We start from the raw sequence: 12,337 nt of genomic DNA, 5'->3' as shown, positions 1-12,337 counted from the left end.
AAGTTTCTGCTGCTCCCGCGTTAATCGCCTAGGGAGATGCGGTTCATTACAGCTTCTCCCTTTTCCGATTCTCCCTGCATCGCGCTGAATGAGCGCGATGCATAGAGCAGCTGAGCGGCGCAGCCGCCGGCTCCATTGACTCGGCGTTCACGCGACCGCCGGTTCTAAAGGTGTTAATCAGAGCTGCTGGATCTGATTAGACCCAGTACAGCTCTGATCACCTGTCCCCAGTGACAGGTGGGAATTTAGCCTGTAACTGGGGCTCTTATAGATGCTTCAGTTACAGGGTAAAACTTGTAATAGAAACAAAAAAGTAAAAAAAAAAAAAAAAGTGAAAATGTCCCCAGGGGTCTTTTATGACCTCATGGGGGACATAAAGTAAAAACACAATAACTCACAAAAAAAATTAACCTGTTCACGCTCTGCATCCAATATGCGTTGCGTGGAGGAGTAGTAATAGCGTGGGGGAGCAGGCGTTCTGTGCAGGTGCAGGCGTTCTGTGCAGGAGCAGGTGTTCTGTGCAGGAGCAGGCGTTCTGTGCAGGAGAAGGCTTTCTGTGGAGGACCAGGCGTTCTGTGGAGGACCAGGCGTTCTGTGGAGGACCAGGCGTTCTGTGGAGGAGCAGGCGTTCTGTGGAGGAGCAGGCGTTCTGCGGGGGAGCAGGCATTCTGTGGGGGAGCAGGCGTTGCGTGGGGGAGCAGGCGTTGCGTGGGGGAGTAGGTGTTCTGTGGAGGAGCAGTAATAGCGTGGGGGAGTAGGCGTTGTGTGGGGGAGTACTAATAGCGTAGATGAGCTGGCGTTGTGTGGGGGAGTAGGCATTCTTTGGAGGAGTAGTAATAGCTTGGAGGAGCAGGCATTCTGTGGAGGAGCAGGCGTAGCGTGGAGGACTTGGCGTTCTCTGGTGGAGCAGGCGTAGCGTGGAGGGGTAGACGTTCTGTGGTGGAGCAGACATAGCGTGGAGGGGTAGGCGTAGCGTGGAGGGCTAGGTGTAGCGTGGAGGGGCAGGCGTTGTTCTGTGGTGTTCTGCGTAGGTTGTGTACTACCCCCACCATGTCCCAGAAGTCATACTCACTTGGAGGTATATAATTATATGGCCTACGATATGGATTCTGCTAGTGGGGACGAGTGGGGGACTTTATGTTTGTGCACCTCTTCCTCATAAAGGGACTCTGAGGAACCCCTGAGAAGGCGCTTTCGTAGTAGTGCTGAAGTGCCTATTGTAGGGGATCAACTCAAATGGCAACTTCATTAACAGTCCAGGTAGCTGTTTTATTTCTTTCCAAAACAGTTTAATGAAACAGAATCGCTTGCTTTAGCATATAACAGAAAATACAGTCCATATACACAGGCTTGACTCACAGTCCTTTGTAGGTTGTGTCTCCATCCAGCAGCATAACCAAACAATGTCACTATTGCTGATCCTTGGCTGTGTAACACCTCCAGCTCTGCATGCAGTATAGCAGAGACTTCCAGACTGCAAAAACACATTCCCCAGCTCACCTGAGCTTCCTGGCTTTATCTCTCAGCCAAAACCTGGCCTGGATATGTGGGAGTAGTCACCCACCCTGCTCCTGACTACTCCAATGAAAGCCGGCCCGGATCAACTGCATTAAGCAGTTTTGCTACATTAAATATTGTCAGAAACCTAAGGTTCCTGACCAAACATTAACCGGCTCACTTCACTGAGGCCAGGCACCTCGGTGACACATATCTGCCATCAATAATGGCCCCTTGTACCTTCTCACACTAGGTACAAGGACAAGAGAGAGGTTGCATCATGTTTCTTGGGGTGCTTGTCTCCCGTGGCAGGAGCTGGGCACAAGATGACATAATTGATATTTTGTACTATACACCATCCATTATGCATCATCCTTGGGGTTCACCTGTGGGGTTAAAATGCTTACTACACCCCTAGATTAATTCATAGAGGGATGTAGTTTTCAAATAGGGTCAGTTATCAGGGGTTCCCACTGTACTGATCCCTGAGGGCATCTACAAATGTTTTATGGTGCCAAAAAAAATGTAAATGTCGGTACTCCAAATGCCATTCTCTTCCGAGCCCTGCTGTGTCTCCATTTTGTAGATTATTGACACGTACCAGGAGAAGCTGCTTGATGATTTTTGGGGTGTTGGCCTCCAGTTGCATGAATTGGGTAAAATACTTTTGACACTACAATTACAAATTTAGAGAAATTGCAAAGCAAATTTTATTCGACACCATTCAATTTGTGTTACATTTGAGCCAGGATCTTATGGGTAAAAATTATCATACAACCCTAAATAAATTCTTTGAGGGTTGCTCTTTCCTAAAATGGGGTCACTACATGGGGGTTTCTATTGTACTGGTACCTCAGGGGCACCCCAACACCAGTCTAGTGAAACGGGTGCTCCAAAAGCTAGATTTGCTTGTCCCTTCTCCGGCCTGCTGTGTCCCCAGCCTGTAGACTATTGCTATACATGGGGCATTGCCATACCTGAAGTAACCCACTGAATGATTTTTGGAGTGGTTATCCACAGTGGCATGAGTTGGTCTGAATACATTTCTTTCTACTTTGCCATATTTGAGAAAACAATGCAATTTTACACTGCCCCCATCATTTTGTATTACATTTGACCCAGCATCTCAAGGGTGCTCCAAAAGTGTGCCCAGCCTGTGCTTTTTTGGCACATGTGTGGTATTGCCGTACTCGGGACGACACGCAGAATGTTTTTTGGTGTGTTTGTCTAAAGTGGCATGGGTGGGATACAATATTGCCTAATATATATTAGGCAGTAAAATTACATTTTTGAGATAAAAAAGCATTTTTTACTCTGCACCATTTACTTTGCATTAGATTTTGGCCAGCATGTTGGGGGTTAAAATGCTCACCCCCAAACCCCAGATAAATTCTTTGAGGGGAATATAGTTTCCTAAATAGTGGCATCTTTGGGAGTTTTCTATTATACTGGTACTTCAGGGGCTCTTCAAGTACACTGTGGCACCACAAAACATTTGCAGTCAAATTGGCCTTCCAAAAACCCAATGGTACAAATTCTGTTCTGGACATCGCTGTACGACTAAACAGCAGTTGACATCCACATGTCTGGTATTCGGAAGAAGCAGGGCAAAAATTTTGGGATGTATATTTATCTCAAATTCCATTTGAATGTGTCCATTTTTGGGGCTAAATGAAAATAATCTTATTCAAAAATTGAAATTTCAAAATTTTCAATCCATTTTGTTTGCTTCCAGAGAAAGATTTAAAGGGTTACCAGACTTCTCAAATGCTGATTTGAATAGTTTGAGATGTTAGGTTCATAAAATGTTACTTGTGGGGGTATATAGTACACAAGCCTTTATAGGGCACTTCCAAACAGAATTGGTCACTAAAAATTTAGCATTTTTCAAATCTCTTGAAAATCTGAGAAGTTGCTACTAAAACTTGAAACCTTCTCAGAACCATAAAAAAGATGGAAATGTAAAACAAATTATGGAAATAAAAATAAGACCAATAGCAAAAGGTTTCTACAAAAAAAAAATTTGTGGTATGACTTTTTGTCTAAAAAGTATAACATTTGAAATTTCAAAATTGTCATTTTATTCACATTTTTCCTAAATTATTGAATTTTTACCCCCCAAAAAAGAAACTGATCACCGAAATGATAATACTAACATAAAGTACAATATCTCACGAGAAAACATTCTCAAAATCACAAGGATATCTTAAAGTGTTGAAAAGTTAGTACCACAGGCAGAGAAACTGGTCAAATTTTAAGAAAAAGGTCTGAGCATTAACTTAAAAACAGGCTGCGTCATTAAGGAGTTAAAAGGTGAAGTAGTTAGTATTTTATGTATAACATTTCTGCAGAAGAAATTATTGAAATTCAAAAAGAAATAATTTGATTTGTTGCAGGAGGAGTACACAACAGAAGGGCTTGCATGGTCTTTTATCAGTTACCAGGACAATGAGCGTTGTGTGGAGCTCATTGAAGGGAGTCCAGTTAGTGTTTTTTCATTGCTGAATGAGGTATGTAATTGTAAATCAAAGGCAAAAAAAGAATTGGAATAGCAATTAAACTTTTTACCCCAAATTAAAACATGCAAACATGACACAGAGGAAGACGACATATACTGTATATATACTCGAGTATGAGCCGACCCGAGTATAAGCCGAGGCCCCTAATTTTACCACCAAAAACTGGGAAAACCTATTGACTCGAGTATAAGCTGAGGGTGGGAAATGCATTGGTCACAGCCTCCCAGTATATAGCCAGCAAGCCCCCAGTACTATACAGCCAACTGCCTTTAGTATACAGGCAGTCCCCGGGTTACATACAAGATGGGGTCCGGAGGTTTGTTCTTAAGTTGAATTTGTATACAAGTCAAAACTGTATATTTTTTTAATTGAAGTTGTAGACATTTTTTTTTCTTTTGTCCCAGTGACAATTGGGGTTTCAAAATTTTTGCTGTAATTGGACCAAGGATTATCAATAAAGCTTCATTACAGACACCTTACAGCTGATCATTGCAGTCTGGGACTATAGTAAAGCATCCAGAGAGCTTCACCAGAGGTCACAGTGGGCAGAGGGGTCCGTCTGTAACTATGGGTTGTCTGTAAGTCGGGTGTCCTTAAGTAGGGGACCACCTGTATAGCCAGCCAGCCCCCTGTAGTTTACAGCCAGCCTGCCCCCAGTGGTATGCAGCCACCCCCTGTAGTATACACCTAGCCAGCCCCCTTTATTAGCCATCCAGTCCCCTTTTGTAGCCAGCCAGCCCCCTTTAGTATACAGCCAGCCCCCGGTTTGCCCACCTTTGGGTGGTCACGATGCTCGGCACGGCTCTCCTTCTGTCTACTCCGCCATGTTCCAGTCCCCAGGGCTCCTCTTCTGTATGCCGTAACCATGGGCCCTCGCACTCTATGATGCGACCTCTGATGACGTCATAGCATGCGCCGGCCAGCAGAGCGCATGGCCATGTCTCTGCTGGCTGTTACAGGAGACAGAAGAGGAGCTGCATGGACCGGAGCATCGCGGAAAAGACTGAAGGGAAGCCGCCCCGATCATCCGAGCAGAGGCGAGGTTATTCAGCACATTTTTGGCTGAAAATCGGCTTATACACGAGTATATACGGTAACTTTATATTCTTGCAAACAAATATTTTAAAACTATGATTTGTAAAGGCAACATAGGTTCTTTAAAAACCCACATTGTAATGTATGAGTAGTAAAATACACATATATACGTATACAGTGCCTACAAGTAGTATTCAACCCCCTGCAGATTTCGCAGGTTTGATAAGAAGCAAATAAGTTAGAGCCTTCAAACTTCAAAAAGAGCAGGATTTATTAACAAATGCATAAATCTTACAAACCAAAAAGTTATGTTGCTCAGTTAAATTTTTATAAATTTTAAACATAAAAGTATGGGTAAATTATTATTCAACCCCTCAAACCACCAGAATTCTGTTTGGTTCCCCTAAACTATTAAGAAGTAGTTCAGGCACAAAAAACAATGCGCTTCACATGTTTGGATTAATTATCTGTTTTTCCTGCCTTTTCTGACTATTTAAGACCCTTCCCAAACTTGTGAACAGCACTCATACATGGTCAACATGGGAAAGACAAAGGAGCATTAGAGACAAGATCGTGGAGGGTCACAAGGCTGGCAAGGGGTACAAAACCTTTTCCAAGGAGTTGGACCTACCTGTCTCCGCTGTTGGGAGCATCATCCGGAAGTGGAAGGCTTATGGAACTACTGTTAGCCTTCCACAGCCTGGACAGCCTTTGAAAGTTTCCTCCCGTGCCGAGGCCAGGCTTGTCCGAAGAGTCAAGGCTAACCCAAGGACAAGGAGCTCCGAGAAGATCTCATGGCAGTGGGGACATTGGTTTCAGTCAATACCATAAGTAACGTACTCCACCACAATGGTCTCCTCTCCAGATAAGCACGTAATGTACCTTTACTTTCAAAGTGTCATGTCAAGGCTCGTTTACAGTTTGCTCATGATCACTTGGAGGACTCTGAGACAGACTGGTTCAAGGTTCTCTGGTCTGATGAGACCAAGATCGAGATCTTTGGTGCCAACCACACACGTGACGTTTGGAGACTGGATGGCACTGCATACGACCCCAAGAATACCATCCCTACAGTCAAGCATGGTGGTGGCAGCATCATGCTGTTGTGCTGCTTCTCAGCCAAGGGGCCTAGCCATCTGGTCCGCATCCATGAAAATATGGATAGCACGGCCTACTTGGAGATTTTGGCCAAGAACCTCCGCTCCTCCATCAAGGATCTTAAGATGCGTCGTCATTTCATCTTCCAACAAGACAATAACCCAAAGCACACAGCCAAGAAAACCTAGGCCTGGTTCAAGAGGGAAAAAATCAAGGTGTTGCAGTGGCCTAGTCAGTCTTCTGACCTTAACCCAATTGAAAACTTGTGGAAGGAGCTCAAGAGTAAAGTCCACATGAGACACCCAAAGAACCTAGATAACTTGGAGAAGATCTGCATGGAGGAGTGGGCCAAGATAACTCCAGAGACCTGTGCCGGCCTGATCAGGTCTTATAAAAGACAATTATTAGCTGTAATTGCAAACAAGGGTTATTCTACAAAATATTAAACCTAGGGGTTGAATAATAATTGACCCACACTTTTATGTTTAAAATTTATTAAAATTTAACTAAGCAACATAACTTTTTGGTTTGTAAGATTTATGCATCTGTTAATAAATCCTGTTCTTGTTTGAAAGCTCTAACTTATTTGCTTCTTATCAAACCTGCTAAATCTGTAGCGGGTTGAATACTACATGTAGGCACTGTATGATAGGATCGTACAGACACCCTAGAGTTAAAGTACCCTAGGGATCGCTTTGCGGCGGGCTCAGGTGAAGACCAGGTGCCACTTAGATTCCGGAGCCAGGTGTCGGCTAGTACCACCTACCGCGGTGATCCAGAGTATCCATTCATCCCGGACAGTAAGATCCAGCCATGGATCCCTCTGAGGTTCTGCTTCCCGGTTGGCCCGATCTTGCCTCCATCGTGGTCCAGCAATCCCGGCAGATTACCGCACAGCTTGAACAGCTGGGACAAGTCACTGCCATGCTGCAACAGCTGCTAGCCATCCAACATCAGCAACAGGTTCCTGAGACTGCTCCTGCGACTACTGCCTCCCCAATTTGTCTTCCTGCTGCTGAACCTAGGCTATGGCTGTCTATGCCTGGCAAGTTTGATTGAGATCCCAGGCTGTGCAGGCCTCCTCAGCTTAGACTGCATTGTTGAACCTGCGCCAAGGCAATTCATCCGTAGGAGAGTATGCAGTTCAGTTCCGCACCCTGGCCTCTGAAATTGCCTGGAGTTAAAGTTAAAGACGCTCTGGAGGCTCGGGACCTGCCATCAACTCTGAGTGGTCTTATCACACTGGCCATTCGGATTGACGTTTGGTTTAAAGAGAGCGCCGAGAAACTACTATTCGAGCACCCTCAAGCCCTTTCCTCGCCTGGCACCTACCTTCCAAAAGCCGCTCCAGCCCCCGCCTGTATCATCTGCTGAGGAACCTATTCAGAATATGACTCTCCCTACAAGAACGTTCCAGACAACGTCAGGAGAACCTCTGCCTGTATTGTGCCTGTATTATAGTACCCACTTCATCGGTACTTCTTCTTTCCGTTCCCATCGTCCAGGAAACACCAGCACCTAGGGTTCTTTGGAGAAGCGTCCCTAGGTGTTAGCAAAGCTTCTCCACACCTGACTCTTCCCGTGCTCCTCAGCATTGGCACTGGTACCCAAATCCAGGTTTCTGCTTTCCTGAATTCGGCTCTACAGTGAACTTTGTGGATGCTGACTGGTCTCCCTGCATCACTCCCCAGTGGTTCGTCTCGAGAAACCATTGTCGATTGCCTCTGTCAGTGGCCAGATTCTCTCCGTGCCCATCTGCTTTTGCAAGGAACCCCTGCTCCTGCAAGTTGGTGCCTTACATAAAGAGAGACTTTCTTTTTTTGTGCTACCCCAAAGCACTACCGCTTTCCTGCTGGGTCTCCCCTGGTTGCAGCATCATGCCCATGTTCTGGACTGGTCTTCTGGGGTGATTCTCCGTTGGGCCCAGGTTGTTCCTCAAACTGTATCGAGGTCCTTCATCCGCTACCTGTCAGGACTTCTACCTTGTCTCCCAAGCCTCTGTAGGGGCTGCCCGCTCCATACCAGGACTTCGCAAATGTGTTCTACAAGAATCAAGCTGAGACTCTACCCCCATATCATCCCTATGATTGCCCCATTGAGCTGCTGCCCGGCTCTTCTCCTCTATGGGGTCGGGTGTACCCGCTTTCGTACCCGAGACTGCCGCCATGTCCGAGTATGTCAAGGAGAACCTGCAAAGAGGCTTCATACGCAAATCCTCCTCTTCAGTTGGCGCAGGTTTCTTTTTTGTCACCAAAAATGATGGCTCTCTCCGCCCCTGTATAGACTATTGCGGTCTTAACAAGGGTACTGTTAAGAATCGCTATCCTCTGCCGCTGATCACGGAGTTGTTTGACCGTCTACGAGGGTGCTAGAGTCTTTTCCAAATTGGATCTTCGTGGGGCCTACAATCTCATCCGCATCAGGAAGGGTGATGAGTAGAAGACTGCCTTTAACAACAGTGATCGGCATTTTGAATATTTAGTTATGCCCTTTGGACTTTTTAATGCGCCAGCCGTTTTCCTGGAATTTGTTAACAACATCTTCAGGGACTTATTGTACAGTTGTGTTGTGGTTTACTTGGATGACATCCTTGTGTATTCTGCAGATCTTGAGTCCCACCAGTCCCACGTACGGCAAGTGCTCAGCCGCCTCAGGGTTAACTATCTCTATGCGAAACTGGAGAAGTGCCAGTTTCATCAGAAGATCCTTCCATTCCTCGGCTACATAACTTCCGATAAAGGCTTGTAGATGGATCCTGCCAAGTTATCTGCGGTTCTTCAGTGGCAACGCCCAGTACGACTGCGTGCTATTCAAAGATTTCTGGGCTTTGCAAATTATTACAGACAATTTATCCCACATTTCTTGTTTCTGGTAGCTCCGATGGTGGCGCTAACCAGGAAAGATGCAAATTCCCGTGTCTGATCTCCAGCCGCAGAGGAGGCCTTCACGAAATTAGAGACAGCTTTTTCTTCTGCATCAGTTCTTACCCAACCTGATACCGAAAAGCCATTTCTGTTAAAAGAGGGGGCGGTCCTTACCCAGATGGGGCCTAAGGGTTGGACTCTCACCTGCAGCTTCTTCTCCAAAACCTTCTCCTCCGCTGAGAGGAATTATTGCAATTGGAGATCATGAGCTTCTGGCTATCAAGCTTGCCTTGGAGGATTGGCGGCACCTGCCCGATTTCCAGGCCGCATTTACACGGACCACAAGAACCTTAAGTATCTACAGACGGCTCAGCAATTTAACCCATGTCAAGCTCGGTGGTTCTTTTCTCGCTTTGACTTTTAAATCCATTTTTAGATCCGAAAAAACATCAAGGCTGCTGCCTTGTCCCATGCTTCCAATGTTATGGGGGAGGACTCTGCTCCCAGACAAATCGTTCCTCCAGAGAGGCTTGTGCTGGAAGCGCCGGTGGACCTGCGGCAACTACCTCCCGGCATGACTGTGCGACAGGCCTTCGAAAGAGGATCCTGACCTGGGGACATTCTTCTCGTGTGGCTGGGCACCCTGGGGGGCAGCGCTCTGTGGCCCTCATTTCCCAATTCTATTGGTGGCCTGACTTGGTCAAGGACATTTGGGATTTTGTGGGTTACTGTGCCTCTTGCTTGCAATAAGCCCTGACGACAAAACCTGCCTGTTTTCTCTCTTTGTCTCATGTGACTATGGACTTTATTACAGACCTGTCGCCATAATCTGCTAATACCGCCATCTGGGTAGTGACTGACCTCTTTTCTAAGATGTCCCATTTTGTTCCTCTACCAGGTTTACCTTCGTCTTACCTACACTCAGAAGACATTTCTATGAAAGTAATGAAACTGATACTCCTGTGTCCAATTCCTCTTCGGACGTTCTTAACAATAAGGGACTATCTACTTTTCCTTTAGATCAATCATTTCAAGATCATCGTACTCTGTTACAATTAATTAACCTGCAAGAGGACACATATGATTCCAACTATTCCCATATCAAGGCTTCTGAGTTCATACAATCCTCCAATCCTTACTTTTACCCTGTCAATGCCCGTGTACCTGCCATGGACTCATTTCAAACCTTGGTTGAACGGGACCTTGCTTTACTATGCAACAACATCCCTCGCACTGTGCACAAGAACTTAACCAAAGATGAATTTCAGTCCATCAAGGACCTTAAAAATAACCCCAATATTATCATCCGTGCTTCGGACAAGGGGGGCTCAATCGTTGTACTGGATAGAACTCTGTACTCCCGAGAAGCCTTGTCTCTCTTTTACATGACGTTAATGTATATTGTAAAGTTTCGTACAATCCTACATCTATGGTTAAGGATACCTTGCAAAAAGTAATTCCATACCAATCTATACAGAAAACCTACCTGGAAATACCGTACTGTATGCCACCTCCTGCCATCCCCCTCATATTATACATGACTTAGCCAAGGGTGAATACATCCGGGCTAAACGAATTTGTTCTAATAATTCTTTTTATGAGGAAATGGCCAAACAAACTACTTCCAGACTCAGAGCTAGAGGTTACCAAACCAAATCTCCTTCTCATATCTCCTCAGCTTTACATAAAAAAACCAGACAGGAGGTGTTGCATTCTAAAAGTGGTAAACATAAAAATAATACCACCACCTCCTACCCCATCACTTTCAGTACCACATACAACCCTCAATATAATGATGTTATTCACATCATAAAAAAACACCTACCTATCTTGTACCATGAGGTGTTAGAAAAAGGAGTATGTTGTTTCAAGAAATGCCCCATCCTTGGGTAAAATAGTGGCTCCCAATATGTTCACCTCCTGTCATACCAAATCTACGTGGCTTCAATATAAAGGCAGTACTACATGTGGACACACTCGTTGTAATATGTGTAAATATATCACTAAAACCTCAGTTTTTTCTTCTTATGTTACCAAAAAATCCTTCTCCATATATACTCACCTTAATTGCACCAGTGATCATGTCGTATATCTAGCGTCCTGCTCATCATGCAGCGTGCAGTATGTAGGCTGCACTATTAGACCGCTCAAAAAACGCATTGCTGAACATATTAGTGGTGCCACCAAACACCAACTTACCTTGTCCTCAGGTCTGTCGGGGCTTTCAAAACATTTCTTAGAGATACACTATGGCGATGTTTCCACACTATCTGTTTACCCGTTTACCACGCCCCCGTAGAGGAGGAGATTGGACCAGACAGCTGCGATCCCGTGAAGCCTTCTGGATCCTCTCCCTCCAAACAAGGTTCCCACAGGGTTTAAATTACAAAAATGATCTCATGTATCTTTATTAATGTATCATACCTGTGTGTTCCTTACCATTGTCTTCTTGTTTTGTAATTTTTATACCATGTTTTGTGTTTTTCCCATTTTCTAATATGCTCCACCCAGTTGTATCATGTGACCCTCCACTTATGCTTAAATAGTCCTTGCATATTCCATGTATCAGGCTATGATTAAGGGCTTTTTTTCGCCCGAAATGCTGAGCCGTCTGTAGATACTTAAGGTTCTTGTGGTCCGTGTATCTTTTCCATGGACGTCCTATGTTGTTTTTATCATGCTATTTTTCTAAATAAAGTGGACTTTTATTCTTATTTTTGCTTTTCGTTGGAAGCTGGACTACACCTTTTTCTTTTGCTGTTACTTACTGGTTCCCCAACCTAGGTGTCCGTGCAGCCACGAATCACCACTTGCATTGAACTCATAGGTGAGCTGAAAAACTTCCTTTTTTCTTTACCTTCATCTTGCCAGTCTCTTCTTACTGCACATCTTCCGGCTTCATGGCCTTCCCCAGCACATTGTTTCGGATCAAGGAGTTCAGTTTGTGTCCAAGTTCTGGAGATCTCTGTGCTTCCAGCTGCAATTGGATTTTTCTTCTGCCTATAACCCTCAGTCTAATGGCCAAGTGGAGAGGGTGAATCAAAGGTTGGGTTTCTACCTCCGCCATTTTGTGTCCGCCAGTCAGGACAACTGGGCTTCTCTTCTACCATGGACAGAGTTTTCTTACAATTCCCTGGACTCCACTTCTGCAGGTTCTGCTACCTATTTATTAATTAAGGACTGCATCTACGGCCTCCTCAGACCAAGCGTCAAGCAGCTCCTGGTGACAGGTTCTGGCTATCCTCCAAGTACGTCAGGCTGAAGATCCCTGGCTACAAATTCGGACCCTGATTCTTGGGTCCATTTGAAGTCCTCAGTCGCATC

The 12,337-nt window shown here is 45.1% G+C and overlaps 1 protein-coding gene across 1 annotated transcript in view; it reads left to right on the top strand.

The window, feature by feature from the left end:
- The window catches only part of MYO19 (myosin XIX), a 521,756-nt gene that overhangs the window by 353,551 nt on the left and 155,868 nt on the right, over positions 1-12,337 (top strand). The window contains exon 14 of the mRNA XM_072133499.1: positions 3,894-4,007. Within this exon, the coding sequence (XP_071989600.1) occupies positions 3,894-4,007 (114 nt within the window). The remainder of the gene's footprint in view (positions 1-3,893; positions 4,008-12,337) is intronic.

The sequence above is a fragment of the Engystomops pustulosus genome, chromosome 2, assembly GCF_040894005.1.
Source record: "Engystomops pustulosus chromosome 2, aEngPut4.maternal, whole genome shotgun sequence".
Taxonomy (NCBI): Eukaryota; Metazoa; Chordata; class Amphibia; order Anura; family Leptodactylidae; genus Engystomops; species Engystomops pustulosus.
Note: the sequence above shows the minus strand (reverse complement) of the source record. Positions and strands in the feature narration are given on the sequence as shown.